We start from the raw sequence: 22,180 nt of genomic DNA, 5'->3' as shown, positions 1-22,180 counted from the left end.
TGAATAGAAGAAGTCATGATTATGTTCTCTCTTTTCCGGGTTGATCTCTAGTTAGGCCTTGACGGATTATGCTAGCATAATTTTTCGCATAATTCCTACCAAAATCGAATAATCGCATAATTCGAGGCAAATTGCATACGAATCGCATAAATTGGAACAATCCGCCTGTTCGCATCAAATTCCATACAGCTGTACATGTTCCACAAGTACAAGTACAGGAAGTCGTAGGTTTTCGACTCCCTTGATAACATGTCCAGTCCACTACAATCAGTGACGGTCGTAGCTAGGTCACACGGTGCGTTGACCCCGTTGAACTTTTGCTACTACAAGTCTACAGTACAGCGCCCTCTACAAAAAAATTCCCCTGTTATTTTGCACAGAACCATCATACATGTACATTAGTAGCATACATGTATGTGAGCATAATGCGGCATAATATGATAACTTTTAGCATAAAAATAGCACAAGTTTGCAATTTTTTCAGCAATGCGAAAAGCATAATTAATTTTAACGAAAATATTAGCACAATCCGTCAAGGCCTATCTCTAGTATGCATGGACACCTTGGTATGGGGATACTCATGTATTTTGTTGTACTTATGGCCACTTGCAAGTACGAAAAGGCACAATTTTCCTAACTTTGAGGCCCCATAAGCACAACAAAGTGAATATGTACATGTATATCCCCGCGTGCCAAAGCATAATAATTATGAGGATTTTGCGAGCATAATGCGAGAATCCATGAAAGCATAATTCCATGGTTTCGCGGGCATAATCCGCCGCGGGTCCCACTAGCTAGGCACCGGCGCCTAGTACCAGTGGGACCTGTGAAGCTCAGCCGACCAAGGCCAGGCCAGGCCCAGGGTCTCGGCATCACAGCTGCACAAGTCATGTGCAGTATGCATGCGGTCAAACGACGTACATGTAGATGCCAGCAAAGGCACCATGCCATGGTAGATGATCTACATGGTCGACCAGTCCTGGACTGGAGATGTCCTAGATCAGATAGGACATCATGGAACCAAGCATACATCTATGCTGTTTCCATAGTAATCGTGACACGTGACTCAAAACTTTGTGTCGCGTTTGAGGAAGATGAACATGTCGCACTCAAAACAAACGCAACGAAGGCCTTTCGTGGTCGACATGGTCCCCCCCCCCCCCCCGGTCACACATGGTAGATCTACAGATCTACGTCGACTACGACATGAGCGCAGTGTCTCACGCGCAGTCAGCCAGTCGGCATGCAGGCAACTCGGTCACCGACCCGCCGCGCGCGCCGTCAACAATGTTACATGGTCAACCTCCACGGCATGCATGCACCATTTGTGCACCAGCCTACCACCACGCACCATGCAGGTCAACACTACTGAGTACTGTCGTAGATCTACTGACAACAGACTCGACTCATCATGCATGGTGAGTGGGATAAAAAAAAGAAAAAAAGAGTCAAGCTGCAACTAATACTTGCAAGATCAAGTCAAGGACTCTCTCGTGCACTTCCTGGCATGACGGTTCAGTGGATGATGGAACTACTTCTTCGCTGTGCTCCTTCCGTCCATCTGTACTGTCCTCTGTAGCTGTATCATTATTGTATGGTCTGGAAGTAGATATCTACGCAGCATAGTCATAGATTTGGCCAGTGCTTCACCGAGCAGTAGTTACCTACACTACAGCTGCTGCAGGTAACTGGTCAAAGCGCTGCATGCACTGCACAGAGTCAGTGCACTGCAGAGGACAGTGGCTAGTAACACTAGTACTAGCATAGAGGAACTAGTGTCGCTGAAGTGAAGGCAAGCTTCGTGCTTGTGCACTACGTTACAACTAGCTGTAGAGTAAAGGAGAACGTCGTTCCTTCAGGACGTTATCCTAGCAGCTAGCTCGACACGTAGTGGATAAGTCAGTAATATCGCAGTGCAGTGCAGAGAAAGCGAGCGCGCTGGCCGTAGTAGCAGGTCGTGCTGGAGCGCTGTTTCGTGGAGGCTAACGCTGGCTGCTAGCGCTCCTCGAGTGGCAGGATGAGCTTGAAACGAACCAAGAGTAAGTACATGACTGTGTACACCTACCGTTTGTTTGCGCTAGCTAGCGAGCGAGCGAAGAACATTGCAAGCTAAAATTATAGGCAAATGTAACTCATGTTCCACGGTTCAGCCTTGATACTGCTGGCTTGGAGCTGATTGATTGTCCTCCTAGAGATGACATGATTAGGATTGAGATTTTCCTGTTACCAAGTAATTAGTTACGATATAGATGATGGACGACTGACAGTTTCAATTTTCTTCTTCTTGTTTCTCTTACTCGTCCATCTGTTGTTTGCTTTCTGTGGGCCTTGTCGTTTCACCGAGACTGTCACCTCGCTGTGTGGCTGGCGCTGATGTGTGTGTGCTGCATGTGGATGTGCGATCAGTGGCGGCAAGGACTTAGTTGATCGATAGCGGGCACTTGCGCCCTCCGAAAAGTTGTCTTCGTCTGGATACTACATGTAGCACGAAATGCTTGCCTGGCCTGGGGAGTTACACGGGGATTTCTTGTGCCTGTTGCGCGTGGATGGACCACGAGGAAATGCCCCCCTTCTGCGTTGAGAATGCGGGCCTAGCGCCTAGTATGTGTGCGCTAGGCTTTTGGAAATTATTTTGATAGGTAGTGATTCCAGTAGCGGTTCTCTTTGTTTCTGGCAAAGTGATCACATCCGATTTTCACGTGAGGAGAGCAACGATTTTACTTGCTTCGTTCATTTTGCTCGCGTGCTCTCGAGTAACAAACTTTGGATCGCTGTTGTCACTGAGTGAGGAGGTACTTTCGCTTTTGTGTTCGCAGTTAGCCCCTTCAGGGCTGGCTCTTGTGTGGGTTGTGATGGGTGAAGTGATTCTGACTGCGCGATATGCGGAGTGACAGCGTGCGGTACAGTAGCTGTCCTCGGTTGCCGTGCGCGCTAGTTGTGCGGAAAAGGTTTCGTTCCACACTGACCATCCGAACAAGCGAGCCACCGCTCGGTTGTAGTAAGCCGAGGTAGCTACTCTGAAATCCTTCAGCACAACTAGAATTAGTAGAAGTCGAATATTTGTTACAGTTACTGTTCAGTTGGCCAGACTGGCCGGACGACCGTGTGCATGCGTGCGTGCCCTGATCCGATCAGCGGGCGCAGCGTAACGTAACGTTAGCGACTGGCATGGCGTGAGCGGCGAAGGGTCAGAAAGGAGATCGAGAACCGATGGGCTAGAATTATTTGATGTGCTTCTTGCAACGGTGTCATGCACGATATAACGACCACGGTCACACACTCTCTATCAGCATCACCATGAACCGACTACATTGTACTGGGACGAAGAGAGAGAGAGAGAGATAGAGAGATCGGACAAAGAGGTCTCCTCACAAACTGACTGCTCGCTCAGTATTTCTAGCGTCCCATCAAACTACTTGTTAGTTGTAGATAGAACGCCAGTAGTAGTAGCTGAAAACCTTGCCCACTCACGGTGACGGTTTGGTACCTTCCAGAAGGGGGGGGGGGGGGGGGGGGGGGCATTTCCAATACTGGATTTAATTTTATTTGAATCCAGTATTGGAAAAAGCAAAGTTTGAAGTATTAACATATTATTTCACCTCTCCTTCACCTCTCTTGTTGCGTGTGTCAGTTTCTGTGGATGGAAGAAATATTTGTACCTCACTGTCATCTATGTAGTGTGTTCTGCTTGCATGTGTGTGTGTGTTCTGCTTGCATGTGTGTGTGTTCTGCTTGCATGTGTGTGTGCTCTGCTTGCATGTGTGTGTGTGTTAGTGTGGTTGTGGTTATGTAGATACAACCAATGCAGACACTTAGTTTCTGTTTCCGTGGTAATTCACACTTGCACACAAACTAATATTATTACTTACGTACAGCATTACAGGGGCCCCAGGGCATACCCTTGACTCCGCTTGAGGATACGTGTATTGCATTTTGACATGGAGATAAAAAATAGATTGATAACTTGTACTACTTAGTAGTTACTGTTGTCAGAGTTGATGATGTAGCCCATGTGTGTGTGTGTGTGTGTGTGTGTGTGTGTGTGTGTGTGTGTGTGTGTGTGTGCACGTGTGTGTGCATGTGTGTATGCACGTGTGTGTGTGTGTGTGTGTGTGTGTGTGTGTGTGTGTGTGCACGTGTGTGTGTGTGTGTGTGCACGTGTGTGTGTGTGTGCACATGTGTGTGTGCACACTTGCGCACGTGCATGCCTGTGCACTCACTTGCATGCATGTCTGTATGTAGACGTATAAAACGTATGTGCATGTCCATGTTTATCTGACCCGTCTGTATGTGTATACATATGTGTTTGCGCGTTTGTCCACGTAGCTCGTCCGAACAAACGGCAATATGAAGACCTGGACGATAGCCGAGACACACGTGTCCCGTTACACAATGACGAGGCGTTCATGCATGGACTGTCGTTTACGGCCAAGGTAGGCTGCCACCGGTACCTGTACCAACAACCATGTGCCGTATTTTCCCGTTTATAAGTCAAAGTCCCATCCATGCTTGGGACCTCAATTACCCGGTTTAATGATAGTTAATAAGCCTCGATTGTAAGTCGACAACCCCCTTTTTAGTTCCGGTTTTCGGTCGTTAAAGGTTGACTTATTCTCGGGGAAATATGGCATATGGCCAGTATGGTGTGGTGCCAACGTTATTTATTTCCCAAGATTCCAATTTACCTATGAGTCCAGTGGATATTGTAGTATCTTGTGCGTGCTTTGTAGAAAGCCTGAAAGCCTGGCTGGTATAGAAGCTTGTACTCAATACAGTACACTTAGTTGCATGGTGTTTTGACATGTACCTTTAGTGTATTTCCTGGTACGTGTGCATGTGCATGTGCATGTCTGTGTGTGTGTGTGTATGTGTACGTATGCTGTGCAGTTCATTGGCAGTCTCGAAGTGTCCAAGCCAAGCAGCCGTGTTGAGATTGTCTCGTGCATGAGACGAATCCGAGTAAGTGTACTGCATGCATCACCATACAGCTGCTGTTACTGCTGTTGCTGCTGTTGCTGCTGTTGCTACTGTTGCTGCTGTTGCTGCTCCTGCCACCACTACTGCTATTGATGCTGTTGGCGAGGGGAGGGGGATCCAGGAAATTGGATTGGTCTGGGGAGGACTATGGGATAGCTCAGAGAAAGAGGGGGGGGGCATGGGCTTGCGTGCTTGCATGCATATTCCTGCCCTGTCAGAGTGACTGCCGAACCGATCGCAATGGATTCTAGTGACTCTGCGTATGTGTGTGTGTGTGTGTGTGTGTGTGTGTGTGTGTGTGTGTTGTATATGCACAGTATGAGTTCCGTGCCAAGAGTATGAAGAAGACCAAGGCCACGATCAATGTGTCCGTGTCCGGGGTGAAAGTCACCAAGTATGTCAAGAAGAAGAGAAAGAGGGTAAGGCCATCGTCGTGGTGTTGTTGCTCTTTAATACAGGGCTACCACTACAGGGCTACCACTTGCGCCGATTGCTGGCTATGACTCTCTTGATCTCTACACTGTAAGTCTACAAAACTTCGACGCGTATCAGTTTCGGCCGCATTAAAATTTCAGCCTGCACTAATGCTGCCTGTATACACTGTCACACTGAACAGTGCAAAACAAAATTTCGGCTCCAACACATTTTCGACCAAAAATGCCCAGGCCGAAAATAGCCGAAAATGATATGCGTCGAATATTTGGTGACTTACAGGTCGTTCCGACAAACTGACCGAAAACAATCTTGAATTTCTCATTAGGATTGCTCCCGTCTGTTGTTTCAGGCTCTTAGAATCCTAAGAATGCTTCGGCTTACAAAGGGAAGTGCTATCTGCTTACTACCCCTTGGCCCCTGTCCGGGGGAAACCCATGGACTGCTTTCAGATGTCTGCCGACGGAAAAAGTGGCAGCCCTGCTCTTGCACCTTGTCCACGCTCTGTTCCATTCATGTTGTCCACTATTTTCTATTCTGCACGGCATGAACCTGCACGGCATGAACTGTATGACCATGACGAGCTTTAAATATAGAAAAAAAGAAAAAAAGTTAGTCGCCCAATAAGGGACTCGAACCCTTGACCCTCAGATTAAAAGTCTGATGCTCTACCAACTGAGCTAACCGGGCTACATACTGTAATGGCGATATCTGACGTGTTCATACATGTATTGTATGAATTGGCAATACCGTAATTCCGCGCATATAAGCCCACTGGCCTATATCCGGATATAAGCCCACCTCCGTTTATAAGCCCATGGGCTTATAAACAGACAAATGCAACTCGCGTGTCAACAAGAATTTTTCACAATGTGGACTCTTCCTACCATGGTACAGCAGGTCAGTGCAGTTTACCAGTAGAGTATGGTAGACCCACTATGAGCACTGACTTGCACTTTTTCGTGAACCTTCAAAATTCGAGTATTGGCCCATGGGCTAAAAAAACGAACATGTTTTACTGGATATTTTATCCCCAAACTGCATTATTTCACATATAAGCCCATGTGGGCTTATATGCGCGGAACTACGGTACTGGTGCTCGAGCTTGCACTGTCCAGTGTAGTGTGCAGTGGTTGTTGGCATTCGACTGAGTTTACACAGGGGCATTTTGTGTGTTCTCAGTGCTGGTAATGAGTCATCCGTGTGCATTAAGTATGTAGCCCGGTTAGCTCAGTTGGTAGAGCATCAGACTTTTAATCTGAGGGTCAAGGGTTCGAGTCCCTTATTGGGCGACTAGCTTTTTTCCTTCTTTTTTTTAAATCGAATTGGCAGAGCATGCATGATGCCCAGACCGTGGTCATTTTGTGGCCTGTATGATGGATGACTATGACACTTCTGCACGCCTGTGATTCGGTGTCAAGTCAGCAGGAAATGTGCATCACACTGCTGCATAGTGACACGTGTGGTGACACTTGCCAGGTGTTCTTGTGTGCTGTGCGTGACAGGCTCTAGGACATAGCTTTGATTTGAACCGGATGCATTCTGTGTTGCTTTGAACATGCAATGGCATGGTGTGTGTGTGTGTGGGTACGCGTGTGTGTGCGTGTGTGTGTGCGTGTGTGTGCGTGTGTATGTGCAGCAGCGGAAGAGGACTCCCGAAGACCTTGTCGCCAATCCTCAAGTAATCCTAGAAAGTCCCATATATCGGTGAGATCCCGAGTGAATGCTCCATGTGTAGTGATTTATGCTCCTCTTGTCGGTTTGCTTAAAATAAGAGCATGTGGGCATGCGAGAGTATTCTCCGTATACAAGCCCCTGCTTTTTACAACAAACCCCGAGGTTCAAGAAGGGGGAATTTTTCCCCTGGAGAAAAGAATTCTACTTACCTCTGCATGCATGCTGCAGATGAAGTTGTGATGTATCGTAACACCTTACTCTAGTCTGGAGAACACAGTTCCTTGGAGGGAAGAACACAATAACACAGAGCAAAAGGACACACTTCAGGCTCTTCGACATCATTTTTGAATGTTTTTCTCTAGTATACTTTCAAGCCTTATCGTCACACTGGGACTTTACAACAGTGACCGGAAAATGGGCTGTTGCGATTCACCGGTGAAACACGGTATAGAAGAATTCATGCTTGCCGGCATGTGTCTGCACTGTAGAGCCTCCGTGTTTGCCTCTCAACTAGTTGTGTGTGTGTTCCATGGTGTTTGTTTGTCGTTATCGGTAGGATATTCTACGTGTCCCATGACTCGCTGGACAAGAAGATCTTCAGCTTTATTGCACGCGTGGAGGCGGCTGGCAATCGCAAGACGTTTGTCTGTGCTGTCTTCAAGGCATACAAGAAGGTAATACTGTGATTAATCTGGGCATTGCTGCTGGGCACAACACCTGGCAATATCCAGCCCAGCAGAGGACACAGTTGTGATCGGTTATCTGATGTTTTGTTGGTGGTGGCGTGTGGGTGGGTGGGGGGGGGGGAGAGGGAGGGGAGAGGGGGGAGGGCAAATTCGAAGGGGGGGGGGGGGGGGGGTTGTATTCGAGCGCGTACGGTATTTCATCTGCCTTCGAGCCTCTCACATGTTTGGTAGCAGCCCAGTGCATGTGTAATGTACGTTGTACTTTGCAAAACCGTCATTCCCAACATGTCACACATCATGTATTGTGTGTTCAATGCTCCCAGTCACAATTCCATGCTCTCCTTTCTTTCATCTTGTTGTTTTCCCTAGTCTCATGCTCTGCGTATTGTACGCACCATAGGTCAGGCGTTTGACATCTGCTGCAAGCTACAACAGTCGACGGATGCTGTGAACATCCCCGGCCTGTTGCCACCGGAGAAGCTGAAGAAACTGAAGGAGAAGAAGGACGGTGATGAGGGTACGAGTGTGGATGACACGGATGGGGAGCCGACACGCAGAGAGGTAATGGTGGAGTGGTGGTGTGGCGGATTCAGAATGGTTTGTCTTATCCATTGCATGGTGGTGATGTGAAGGAGGCATCGTGATGGTGATGTGATTGCCATCATATTGTCCTTCTACCAACTGTCGTACTTGGGTTAGCTATCCATGATATAGTGATGGGGTGATGTCATGATAGCCTGATGCATGGGTGATGTGAAGAAAGGCAATGTCAAAGTGATGTTATCGCCGTCACATTGTCCTTCTACCAACTGTCATGGATGGACCAGCCAGCTATGGCGTAGTGGTGCAAATGCCAGGGCGGCAGGTCTGATCCCAGCACTGCTGATGCTAACAGAGGCATAGTCATAGCGATGTGATCACCATCATATTGTCCTTCTGGCAAGTGTCACAAGTGAATTTATTTATTCATTTCACCTTCCGGAAGTGTTGTCTGTATCAATTCTACAGTAGTGTTGTGATAACTGTATTTTCCGGGGTATAAGCCGCACTGGAGTATAATACGCACTGGAGTATAATACGCACTGGAGTATAATACGCACTGGAGTATAATACGCACTGTCCTATCATGTTTTGCTTTTCATCATCCATACACAGAGATTGTCCACAAGTCCCGGGGACATGCTGAATAACTTCAACCTGGACATGTCAGTCGTCGAGGCTACGGAGCTGCCGCCCAACGCCATAGTGACCATGGAGGACGACTACGAGACCAATCTGCTGGAGTATCAGAAACACTTGTATGCGTTTGGACAGAGCCTGCTGCTCAACTCTGCCGATGTGCAGCAGTCAACCAACGAGGAAGCACTACTGGATGGGTAAGCTGTCACAGCTGGTGGACTGTCCACCGGCAAATTCGGATTCAGGTTGTGCGTGCTTCCCCCAGCTGCATCTCATGTGTGGCATTTAAGTGGTCTTTGTAAAAAAAATTAGAAAAATCCAGGTTCAAATTGAAATGCTGGCAACTGAAACTCGACCCCAGCTCGATGCGCTCACATCGCAAAGACCCAGCACTCGATTGTAGCACTACGAACTTCAAGTGGAGGCCACTGGAATCGGTGCTGCTGTCGTCTTGCCCGAAGGACGAACATGTACAACACTGCACTCTAGCACGAAAATCAGGGGTCGGAATTCACTTGCCACCTCTGTTGTACATGTACATGTATCTGTTTAGAATGGTGTTCACATCAGCCTTGGTCATGTGACAAGTCTGTGTAGAAAGTGATCATGGCATGTGGACAGTGGGGAACCAACTGACCATAGGGACCTTTCGCATTTGCTACGAATCGAATGCGAAACGAAAGTTTGATTCGTCTCGTAATCATTTCGTTGAAAACAGAATTCAGGTTTCGCAAGTCGTAATGCAAATCTGCATGGCAACTACGAATATGGCCGGTACCTTGGCGTACGGGTGTGTTCGCGCACACGTGCATGGATCATGGAATCAAGGGAAAAATGTGTATCTGGCAAAACATGTGTACCTTGCAAAAAAATGTGTACCTGACGGATTTGGAGCGTGCCACGAATGAAGAGGCTTTCATTCGTGAAAACGAGCTCTCCGCGGCGACTCTGACGAATCCTCGAACCCAGGTGACGAATCAGCATTCGTTTCGTATCCGTACGCGTGGTGCGAAAGGTCCCTCATGTCAGGCATTATGCGACCAATCAGTTTGCAGGGGTCGAGTGGTGTTGCTCACACTGGTCTATCAGGCTGTAAGCGAGCCAACATAGTATGTAGCCCGGTTAGCTCAGTTGGTAGAGCATCAGACTTTTAATCTGAGGGTCAAGGGTTCGAGTCCCTTATTGGGCGACCACATTTTTTGTTTTGATTTTCTTCTTCAGACCCCTGGATAGAATTATGTTTTCTACCGGTCCCATAGTTCAAGAACAGAGCCTACAGTGCATTATCTCCTTTGCCTCTGCTCCTGTCTGAATTGAGTACTTGGGTAGAGCACACCAAATGCGACGAAATCAAAAGGTCGAGATCGATGCTCTAGACTTTTTCGAATAATTCAAATTTGGTTTGAGCTTTTTGAAATTTCTTCGGAATATTGCTCAGGCACCTCACGCAATTTTTCTCATGTAAATTTCTAAGCGATTGGATAACAGACGCCCAATTTCGAAAATTTTATGCACAAAGTGATCACAGATTTTATGTGGTATAGATGCTGGCCTAACGGTTTTTTGAAACCAGAGGTCTGGACTTTTGAAACGCTCTGTAGCTTGCACTGTAGCTTGCACTGTAGCTTGCACTGTAGCTTGCACTGTAGCTTGCACTGTAGCTTGCACTGTAGCTTGCAAGTTAAATTTGACAACATGACTATAATAGCACCAGTAGCATCGGCCAGTGCTGCACGGATAGCACCACACACCTGTCCTGTCCTGTCCTGTAGAGCCACTGCCACAGGGGTCACGTGGGCCCCGGAGGGGCATCAGAGAGGAAGATGGAGCACGCAGCCTGATGACGCCGGAGATGGTGGGGCAAACGGAACCGGCGAGAACACACGCATACATGGCTGAACGAATTACGCTGCTGGGCAGTCGGGCGCGGGCCAGTCCTCGAGCACCGGTGACGACCGCGGCCTTGCACAGACCGAAAGCAGCGGGCACACACAGCACAGTGCGCAGCACAGCAGGCATCCTGCACATAGACTTGCCGGGGCTCGGGAGGCTGAGGCTGAGGTGCGGAACAGCACCACACACACACACTCGCGCACCCCCCCCCCCCCCCACACACACACATGGGTGCACACTCACGCACCCCCCCCCCCCCCCCCCCAACACACACACAAACATGGGCGCACACTCACGCACACCACCCCCCCCCCCCCCCCCCCACACACACACACGCTGTGCACTTGAACGTGACGCAACGTTACTGATGAGGTCGAACTTCACTGGCGGGGTCACTGATTTCTTCATTTGCTTCTTCAAAGTACATGTAGATAATATATTGTACATAGATGTACACGAGCACACTCATACCTCGGTTATACGGACACCGAAGTCACGAGCACACTCATACCTCGGTTATACGGACACCGAAGTCACGAGCACACTCATACCTCGGTTATACGGACACCGAAGTCACGAGCACACTCATACCTCGGTTATACGGACACCGAAGTCACAAGCACACTCATACCTCGGTTATACGGACACCGAAGTCACGAGCACACTCATACCTCGGTTATACGGACACCGAAGTCACGAGCACACTCATACCTCGGTTATACGGACACCGAAGTCACGAGCACACTCATACCTCGGTTATACGGACACCGAAGTCACGAGCACACTCATACCTCGGTTATACGGACACCGAAGTTAGTTGGGCACTTACATTGTAGCCTGTCTACCGGGCAGTGCCTTTGGGCGAGTTTCCTTTGACGTTTTGGAGAGTTTCAGTGGAAATATTACAATTCTTTTGTGGAAATAGGGACGCCGTATGCCATATCTATGGCCTTTCACCATCAAAAATGTCTGTGATTCGGAGTTGTGGACATTTCGAAGTTACGGGCAGTGCCTGGTCCCGGACTGCTTGGATAAACGAGTGTATTGCTGTTCTGTGTCTGTTGCTTCAGTTATAAGCTGAGTCCAGCACAGCGGCAGTTGATGATACTGCAGTTCAAACTCAAGCAGGAGCAAGGTCTGGCCAATGCATTCATGCCAGCTGGAAGCACACAGGTATGGTGATGATGTCACCCTGATGTAATGATGATGTCACCCTGATGTAACGATGATGTCATCATGCTGACGGTGGTCAAGCCCATGGAGTCGTAGCTACTATAGCTAGGCCTATCCGCAAAATGTAAAAAAATCACGAAAATGGAGTTCAAAATTGGAAATAAAACCTATAAGATTCGAATGAATCCTTTAAAAGTTAAACCCTTTATCGGCCGATTTATATGTATGGATAGTCAAATCCACAGCAAAAATACCAAAGGAGAAGGAAGTAGTAGCCATTCTACTGTTTCTGATAATTTACGAAACCCGTATACAATAGGAATGGATTTGCTCCCCACACTGGAGGTCGCCTAAAAACATCATCGCCGAAGTTGCAACCAACTGTTTCGTACCGTATACAATACACACGTCAAACTTATACGTGACGTGTTGTCACAGTAGCAAAAACTCTCTGAGTAAGTATGCTGTCTAGCTGGTCAGTGCTGGTGATAACCTTCATACTGTGTAGGCTCTCCTTGAAACGTATCATTTTTTCATCGGCGGACACATGGTGCTTCGGCTGCCAATACTCCTTGCATGCTGTGCGGACGCAATCGTACACATAGCAGACCTTGTAGAGACGATCTTCTGGGTCGTTTGATGGGTTGTCGACATCGAGAAAGCACAGCAAGATCTCGAAGCGGTGTTTGGTGAAGAAGGTTCTTCCCCACAGACCGTTATACAGGTTTGCTATGCTCCAGTACTGCTCATAACTACTGACGAGCACAAGGCCCATGTAAATCAGGAAGGCAATAAACCTTCTCATTTCGTCAACATTTGTCTCTTCCCAGCTTCCATCAGACTGGGCATGTGATGGCTTGGACGGAATCCACATCCAAGCATACAAGTTGGTGTGATGCACAATAGTTTGGAGGACTTTCTTCTGAAAAAATAGATTGAAGAAATCCAACTCCCTCTCAGCCTTGAGTTATTGGGGCAAGTGCAAACCAGCAGCTCTCTCTGGTTCAGACGCGAACACGGGTGGGTTGCAATCGTCTTCCTCTTCCCAAATCTTTTACTCACCACCAGCAGCCTGTGGTTCACCACCACCCCGTCCACCTCTGCCTTGCGTTGCACCTCTGCGTCGAGCTGCACCGCGATTCGCAGCGCGTGCAACACCACGAGCTGCAGCAGGTTCAACTCCGCAACCCGTGGTGCGAGCTCCTCGTCAACCATGACCATCCCGACCTGAGCCACCTCTCCCGCGACCACGACCTCGACCCCGTGACAACACACATTCTCCATCATCCTCAACAACTCCAACAGGAGAATCTTTATCTGACTCTCTTTCACTTTCAGAGGCCACCAAACTGCCGTCACTCTCGGCATCAGAAAATAATTGTCTGCCACCAAAGTCTTCTTCCTCGTCTGAAGACAAGAGGTCGTCATAATCATCATCCGACTCACTCCCTGACCAGTTGAGAAGTTCTCACGATCAAGAGCTTCAGTCGCAGAGAGCCGAGATAAAGGAGCGCCAGCCATCTTGTTTGACGTCACTTTGAATTCAAACTAATGCCGACAGAAATAAAAACCACGTACCACTGCACTAGCTACACTCGGCTGTGCAGCTAAACTCACACATTTGTACAGTGCAGTTTTCGAGTGCCTGATGACTCAGCTGCGGGTCACGTATGACTTGCATTCAAGTGCATCTCACGAATCCACGTACTTGCAAAATCACGTACTTCGAGCTCGATTGTCTCGCGTTCAATGTATACACGTCATATACTTTCTTGGTTGGATGACAAAGTGCGAAAACTCACCTTTCGAATGAGACCAACAAGATGGATACCATAGCATGTATACATCCCACTCAAACTCAGCACGGAAGTGATGGAACATCGGTGTTCGACCAATGTATGGGCCAATAAAGGGTTAAAAAATCATCTTTATAAAACTATAAAAATACAAAACACGAACCGGCCGAAAAAGGGCCACTGCCATGGCAACCAGTTGCTAATATGGCGGTTCGCGTCGGATTCAAATCTACATGGTTGTTCAACTGTTATCAGCAGGCTATCTTTGCTACATCATACGATTAATTTTGAAATTGAAGAATAACAATCCACTCTGCTCCTGACAACATGATCGTGTGTGCATAATCGGTGCACAACCTGCCTAAAATTGAAAATGCCCAAAATTGAAAAATGCAAGAATAGGCCAAAATTGAAAAAAAATTGAAAACCTTTTTCAGACAGGCCTAGTCGTAGCATCTAGAGAGACAAGATGAGCCGGATTGGAGTGTGAGAAAAAAGACGTGGAGTTCGCACCCGGGCTGCCTGTCCCTGTCACTCTTGCAACACAGGGCCAAGTCCTACCCTCAGTGTGTATGCCGCAATTGACGCCATGGCCCCTGTCTGCACTTGCTAGTGTATGGTCTCTCGATTTCCATTGCATGTTGCATGGATCTTGGATTGCGTAGAGGTCAAAAATCTCGGCTCGAAGCCTGCGTCGTTTTGGGTACAGTGATTGTGAGCTATCTCCCTAACTTTTTTTCTGTTTCAAGACAATTGTAAGCCGGTGGTAATGCGGATGTGATAACTTTGCTTTTTGTTTTAAAACTTTATCCCGTGCATGCCCAGGCGAATGTGTCCTCTAATGGTGCTGATGCTGTCCTGAGTAAGCCGTTACCCACACCACCCCCCAACCGTCTCAAGGTCGGCAGCAAGGGAAAGTTTGCAAGACCCGGGGTGAGTTATCTCCAATGATTGTATGATGATGGTATTGTTGAGGCTTGTCTTGAATCCTTTATTCTCACGATGGCCTGTGGCCAATAAGAGTAGAGTCTTGTAACCAATGTTGTACTACACCAGGCTAGACCTGTACTCGCTAGTGCGTTTTGCCGTTTCCCCGTAATCCAGCGTTATTGCTTGCTGGTTTGTTCTTGTGTGGCAGGTTGGTGTGACAGAGAACACGAATCGAGATGACTCTGCCCTGCTACCACGCGTGGCTGAAGGTCAGTTTCAACAGCGGGCATGTGCATGCGTGTGTTTTGTACACCGTAGCTCGAGAGGTGATGCAATGACGTCATCATTTGGGTGTTAACAGTAGTGAGGTGATATAATGACATCATCATTGGGTGGTGAGGTGATGCAATGACATCATCGTTTGGGTGTTAACAGTAGTGAGGTGATGCAATGACATCATCATTTTGGTTGTGTATGGAGTAGCAACACACCAGGTTCGTGAAGTATTTGCCTTGTGTAGTTAGCAACCTTCAGATGTGACGTTAGACATCCGTGATGATTTGTAGGCTTTCACTTGGCGTCTACTTTTCACCTGTCTTTGTCACCACCTCAGTACTCTTTGTGACGTGTAAACTAGCGCAACTTATTCCTGTGTACCTCTCCTTCTCATTAGAGAGGTTAAGTTACACGTTTTTGCCCTTTTTCAAAACGCGGTGCAAATCTCACGTTACGTGTAATTTTTAGAGGTTAAGTTACACGTGCGACGTGACGTGAAATTTTGCCTGGCAGGATTCGGGTTTAGTTCGCACAAATATCAAATCTTTCAACAAACTCAATAAAACTCGATAAAATTCCGGAAACTCACACAAATTCGGTCGGAATAACCAAGCAAAACTTCCAAAAACTCACGTCATGAACTTACGTGCGGGACAGTCAACTCACGTAAAACACGTCAAATTTTACGTGAGTTTTTTCACTTTTTGGCGTAAAAGTTCACGGACGTAAGACTTTTACGTGAAACTTAACCTCTCTATTGTGATTTATTTAGCACTTGTGATAGTTGTGTGTTGTAGGGTTCAGAACACCTCCATTCTGCACTATTCCTTTTGTGTTGATTTGTCGCATATGTGAGTTAGTTGAGTGTTCACACCTTGCGCCGGTATCTTCTCTGTAAAGTAGTATTATTCAGCTTAACCCCTTTCATTCAACGACTGCTTCTTCTATGAAGAGTTCCCTGTCATCTTTATAGAACGAAGCAAGACTTGCCGGGAGTAATACTACTTGCTTTCGTGGAGTGTGGCTGGTGAACTGTTCGTGCTGTGGTCTGCAAGCGTCGTGTGGTCTCGTCGGGTCAAATGAAAAACCTCTTACTACTATTTGACGGACCTATTGAAGATGGCAACAAAGAAATGTTTTGTATCAGTGGGGAACATTCAGTGGTTAGTTGACTTGTGCTGATGCAGGTATAGATGAGTGGAATGAACACCGGGATTAGAGGCATGAACTCGTGTCAAACACTCGTGTGTGAAGTCAGAGGAGTTCTCTTCTTTAGGTTCAGGCGAAACGGCAAGCGCCAGCACTGCACTGAGGCCTGCGGTGCCGGAAGTGTTACTGTTTTCGTATACACTTCATACAGGTGTGTCTAGCATTGTTAGAGCAGCTCAAACCCCGCTCACGATGTGCTGTGTTTCTTACCACAGAGGGAGCAGCAGCAGCAGCAGCGGGCAATGACAGTGTTCCTACGGATATGCTAGTTGATACGAGTATCCCTGAGGAACCCTCTAACCCAGTCAACCCATTCACATCTACTCTGCTGGAAGATGACGATCGCCCCATGCCGCAGGTAATGTTACTTCACTTGTGTATGTGTGTGCGTGTGTGTGTGTGCGTGTTTGGGCATGTGTGTGAGTGTGTGAGTGTGTGGGTGTGTCTGTGTGTCGGTCACTGTGTCCACATGCATATGCACCACTTTGCTGTGTGCTGTATGTGACCGTTGCAGGTTGTTTTTGCCTTTGCCGTGGTCTTTTGCTTCTGTACCGTGTTCACCTGGTCGGCACTGCGCCTCACGGATTTCTGATCCTTTGTCTCTCTCTCTTCTTGCTCATTCGTGAATCGTGATCGTATCCTGCCCCACTCGGGGCTCCCTGGGGACCCTATCTTGTGTGTTACTGTCAGTAGACTTCATTGTGATCGGTTTGGCCAGTAACTCCCATGCTAGCCCCATGTCGTGCACGTGCACGTGTCCCAGGTCGTCAGACTAACACACGGGTCGAGCGAGATCCCTCGTCACAAACAGTTTAGAAACACATGTCTTCGAACAAACAACAACTACCAAAACTCCATTGAAGCATCAAAATCAAAAGAGAAAAAAGAACCAAGAACGGAGAGCTGGGGACGCACGTACCCGGCCCCGTACCGGGCGCACAGCCAAGAAGGATGACACCGTAGCGTCCCCACGCTCGACTGGCAAAGAAAACAGCAAGCAAAGAAATCTGACAAGTGCGAGCGCAGTTTCAACTTCCAGCATTTTGAATGACAAGCTGCAAGCGCGAAGCGAGACACGTGACCGAAAATAATGCATGATGTCATCAGTGCACACGCGGACATATGCAAAAAGGTCAAAAGCGAGTGCTGCAAGAAACAGCACAAATAAATAATAGTTCGGATGGCGAAGAGCTAGAAAGGCAGATTCCTAATCATCGAAGAACAATACATATTGTAGAGTTCCAACGCGACTGCCGGGAGATGCTGGCACCCACCAGACGGGTGGTTGCTGCCCCTGTCAGAGAAATAGAACGGAAACTGAGGCAGAGGAGCCACGTTGCAAACGGTGAAATGCGCAAGGTAAGAATATTCAAGCGGTGTCAAATTACGACGTACTGAGTAATATATGGGTAGACAAAGACAAACACTAACAAATGGAGAACGTTCCAACAGAAGCCGTGAGTGAGAAGAGAGGTGAGAGAATGAGAGCCCTTTCCTGATCGGATCCGCAACACCCCATGTGCCTGCCGGTGAGTTGTGTATTTTGTAAAAAAAAGAAGAAAAAAACTCCGAGCTCAGCTGACGAGATGTAGCAAGGTTGAAACAGTGAGCTGTCCCATCTCATGTGTTACTGTGTGTGGTATTGCATCTTGTGTACGTGTGATGTGTGATGTGTGATGTGTGCAGACGGATGCGCAGTGGGTGGAGATGCAGAAAGCGCAGACAGCACAGCTGCAGCTGCTCAAGGATCAGTTGTCGGCGGAGACAGCATCGCGTATCGATGCACAGGTAGGGCCTTACTATACATGCCGCCGGACAGACACTGCTCAGTGCTGGTGGTGCTGCTACTGCTGCTAAAGCCTCTTGTACAGGCAAATAGAAATAGATTGAGTACTCAGTAGTAGTAATACAACAAGCCACACAAGTAAAGAGCAAGCAAAGCACGGTGTTGTTGATCCGTCTAAACAACCAGGATAGAGCATATGCAGCTATAGCCACCGTCGCCACCGTCGCTGACATGCATGTACTGCAGTGTGTGTGTGTGTGTGTGTGTGTGTGTGTGTGTGTGTGTGTGTGTGTGTGTGTGTGTGTGTCGTGATGTGTGTGTGTCGTGATGTGTGTGTGTCGTGATGTGTGTGTGTCGTGATGTATGTGTCGTGGTGTGTTTCTCGAAGTCTCCGCATGATCTAAACACGCTGTGATATCTATGCATGTCTTCCCTCATGTGCTGACAACACTAGGACTCTGCATGCTTGTATGACTACCTGTGCGACCTTCCTCATCTCTTGTTGTTGCTGCTGCTGCTGCTGCTGCTGTTGTTGTGTCTTTTCCGTACTTGGGGTGAATTCCTTGTTTTGTTGTGTATTGTGGAATTATAATAATATATAACATCCTTGTCTCAGTCCATGTGGTAATGCATACCTGATTCCTGTGCTGGTGGATGTTGTTGTTGTTGTTGTTGTTGTTGTTGTTGTTGTTGTTGTTGTTGATGTTGTTGTTGTTGTTGTTGTTGTTGTTGTTGTTGTTGTTGTTGTTGTTGTTGTTGCAGGCCAATACACATCACGTTATGCGCCAGAACAAGATTCTAGCGGCATACATCATGCACATTGGCACACAGCTGAAGCGCTACAAGGCGTCGCAGTCCGACGACCCAACAGGCGCAGCCAGTGCGGCGACCGGCGCTGGTGGCAGTCGTGTAGTCACTACCGAGGTGTTCAGTCCACCGCCTGCAACCCACAAGACAACGCTTTATGAGGTAAGACAGTAACAACGGGATATGGTCATTTGACTTCTTTTTTTAACCAAATGCGTAACATTTTCTTTTGTTCCAACACACGCAGCACAGAAGCCATCTAGTTTCGACTAGGCCTTTCGTGTCAATACTTTCCAAATCGAATACAGTGCAGTGGCGAGTAAAGTTTTTCTCTTGTCCTCTTTCTTTTTCTGCTGGTGATTCTGCTTCTGCTATCACTCCTGTTCCCGTCATCATCATCATTCTATGCTTCTGCTGCTGGTGTTGGTGGCACGGCTGATGCATTAAAACTATTTACATTGTTGTGTCATGCTTCGTGTGTGTGTGTGTGTGTGTGTGTGTGTGTGTGTGCGCGTGCATGCGTGCACGCGCGCGTGTGCGTGTGCACGTGCATGTGCGTGTATGCGTGTTTGTACGTGTGTACATGTGTATGTGTGTAATGTGCGTGCGTGAGTACAGAGGACACCGGAAGCAGACAGCACACAGCCGGCGCTAGCAGCAGCAGGAGCAGCGGATAAAACGACAGTTCCTGCTATCTCTATTGCACCGCCCGTACAGCAGCAATCAGTCAGCACCAGCTCAGCTGCATCTACAGCACCAGCATCATCAGCATCAGCGGACAAGCCCAGTGAAATGGAGATGCTCTCCGAGATCCTTGCTGCTAGTAAGATGCAGAGCTCAACCGCAGACGAAGACTTCCAGCCGCGACAGGGCGAGCAGGCAGTAGCAACAGCAGCCGTGGGTAATGGAACACAACACGGCCGCTTCTCTCCATTCTCGTTCGACCCGAACGAAGCGTCAACGAGTACTCCCTCGGGCAAGGTTCCCGAGAGCAACGGCAATGGCGGCGATGGACGGTTCTCGCCTTTCGAAGGCTTCAAAGCCAGTGCTGATACGAATGCAGTGAGTGGTGGTGGTCGTGCAGGTCACAATGTTGCACCTGGCAACGACGCGATGACGCCTAAGCCAGTAGTCCTGTTTGAGCTGCCGGAAGCGCCGACGCCTCTATCCGATCTGGATCTGGACGAAGACGAGCCGCTGTACCCGAATGACGGGCCGGCCTACGTGCCTCTGCAGGACATCACCATGGCAACGGATAGTGCTTTGTAGATCACGTTGTCGTTGCCGTGGACACCACCGCTAGTGTGGTGTGTTTGCTTTGCGCCGGTGAATCCACCATTGTTGCATGTGGGTGTGAAGTCCACTGCGGTCAGCGAGGGTCCTGAGTGTGTTCACGTGCCAAAGTCACGCGAAACAAACACAGCCACCCGAATAAGCCCGCCAGTGGTAGTCAGTCAGCTTGCGACACGACCGCCTCACTCTCTGTTTCATGTGTAAATACTAAAAAGTCGAGACATGGGTACAGTATGTGTTGTATCCAAGTCATAAGTACTCCCCCTCCCCCCGTACCTGCCCCGTTTCCTGCCCCCCCCCCCCCCCCGCCCTCCGGCCCATTCCCCTCCCAACACATGCAGGTATCCTGTAGTGCTCTTCTAGAAGAATCCTTCAGAGTCCGACGACCGCTCTACACGGTCTCAATTCCATAATTTCATATTCTACAGCTATTTGGCACACGCGTGCACGCACATGCATACACACTGGCACTGCTGGATGATGCGTGGTTTGCATTCTCGCGGAGCCCAGTACACTATTTATGGCATGCAGCAGCAGCAGCAGCCAGAGCGACGACGTGGTCAGTGTGGATTTCAGTGAGTCAACTTCATCCTTCACACTCGCTTGCTTACCTCTGTACAGAGCTTGGTCATTTTGAAACGGACTCGCTGTACTGCACTGCACGCCACTGCACAAGTACTGGTGTGTTGTGTGTGTGTGTGTGTGACACGCTGCTAGTCTGCCAGTCGCGGCACGTAGTCATTAATTGCTACGTGCCACAGCCGCCGCCGTCGATTGCACTACTCAGAGATATGCTGTGTTGCGTGAAAGTGCTGCATGCAGTTACGGCTGTGTACGCTATTATTATACAGTACATGCTTGTTCCATTACCGTGCCTTAGTACATGCCAGTGTGTAGTGTGTGTAGTGTGTGTAGTGTGTGTAGTGTGTACAGTAAGACTCAAGATATTTCGCCTAGGTATCCGTGCCCGTACATACACTGTTATCTCCCTTAGACTTGTTTCCTATGTCGATTTCATCAGGTGTGTGTGTGTGCGTGTGTGTGTGTGTGTGCGTGTGTATGTGTGTGTGTGTGTTCATTGCATGCGCCGCTCTATTCAGATTTCTGCTCGCTTTCACTACCTAAGTCCTTTCATGCCATAAACCTTAGTTGAGGATTCTGTTCTGCGCCCGTGGACGATTGTCAATTTCCCGTCCGAATGTACCTTATGGTACATGTGCTCTTTCTAGACAAGCCGCATTATTTGATGTACAGCAGTCATACATGATCATGTGATATTGCTCTGTGGATCATGTGATGATATTCATTTCCACTTCACTGCAGAGACTCCGTGACTGTGGACAGTACCACCACTCACTGGTGTTCTGGCAGTTCCTATCTCCATTTCAACAGCTTCTACCTACTTACTCTTATCCGTGTTCTCTCCCGGAGTTCGTGTTACGCCCTAGTTCTACGCTAGCTTTCTTCAGAAACTCGGTAGCTTCAAGTGCTGTACTTCTAGATATTGCAACACATTGTTGCTGTGCCTCTGATAAAGGTACTCTGGGTGGGAACAGGTGTATTGCTGCGCACACCATCTGACTAGCTGATCAAAACCACCTCCCCCTACGGTTTGCTGGAAACCGAGCCCCCCTCGCAGAACCCTCATTTTTCTGTACTGTAGTTAGGTTTATAGAGGACGATGATTGCCAACAACACACCCACCCTTGACCTGTTTCAACACTACCCCCCTTATCCCCCCCCCCCCCCATGCACCTGGCCTGTTTCAACACTACCCGGTACCCCCTTATCCCCCCCCCCCCCATGCACCTGGCCAGTTTCAACACTACCCGCCCTTATCCCCCCCCCCTCCCTATGCACCTGACCTGTTTCAACACTGCCCCTCCCCATCTGACCAATTTCAACACTGCCCCCCCCCCCCCCTACTTTCCACCTGAGCTGTTTCAACATTACCACCACCATTTGCGACAAACAAACACCCACCACCCACCCACCGGACACAACAAAGCAGGAAGACTTAGTATGCTCCGACATTATGGTTTTGAATCTTTGTATTTTAAATTAGA

The 22,180-nt window shown here is 48.3% G+C and overlaps 1 protein-coding gene and 3 non-coding genes across 4 annotated transcripts; 3 read left to right on the top strand and 1 right to left on the bottom strand.

The window, feature by feature from the left end:
• The first annotated feature begins 1,513 nt into the window (after nt 1-1,513).
• Nucleotides 1,514-21,527, top strand: LOC135829959 (dystrophin-like protein 1). The gene is made up of 15 exons (XM_065342351.1): nt 1,514-2,039; nt 4,327-4,433; nt 4,888-4,959; nt 5,295-5,396; nt 7,049-7,116; nt 7,643-7,760; nt 8,142-8,333; nt 8,928-9,148; nt 11,915-12,017; nt 14,639-14,746; nt 14,952-15,012; nt 16,444-16,586; nt 17,915-18,016; nt 18,777-18,983; nt 19,440-21,527. Exons 1-15 carry the CDS (start codon nt 2,018-2,020, stop codon nt 20,088-20,090), a joined length of 2,277 nt encoding a protein of 758 aa, XP_065198423.1. The 5' UTR covers nt 1,514-2,017; the 3' UTR covers nt 20,091-21,527.
• On the bottom strand, nt 6,027-6,099 carry Trnak-uuu (transfer RNA lysine (anticodon UUU)). Its single transcript has one exon. It is a non-coding gene; the product is annotated as a tRNA-Lys (tRNA).
• Nucleotides 6,629-6,701, top strand: Trnak-uuu (transfer RNA lysine (anticodon UUU)). The gene has a single exon. It is a non-coding gene; the product is annotated as a tRNA-Lys (tRNA).
• Nucleotides 10,068-10,140, top strand: Trnak-uuu (transfer RNA lysine (anticodon UUU)). Its single transcript has one exon. It is a non-coding gene; the product is annotated as a tRNA-Lys (tRNA).
• Nucleotides 21,528-22,180: the final 653 nt, after the last annotated feature.

This window comes from Sycon ciliatum, chromosome 13 (assembly GCF_964019385.1).
Source record: "Sycon ciliatum chromosome 13, ocSycCili1.1, whole genome shotgun sequence".
Classification (NCBI taxonomy): Eukaryota; Metazoa; Porifera; class Calcarea; order Leucosolenida; family Sycettidae; genus Sycon; species Sycon ciliatum.
This window is presented reverse-complemented; position numbering and strand designations above follow the sequence as displayed.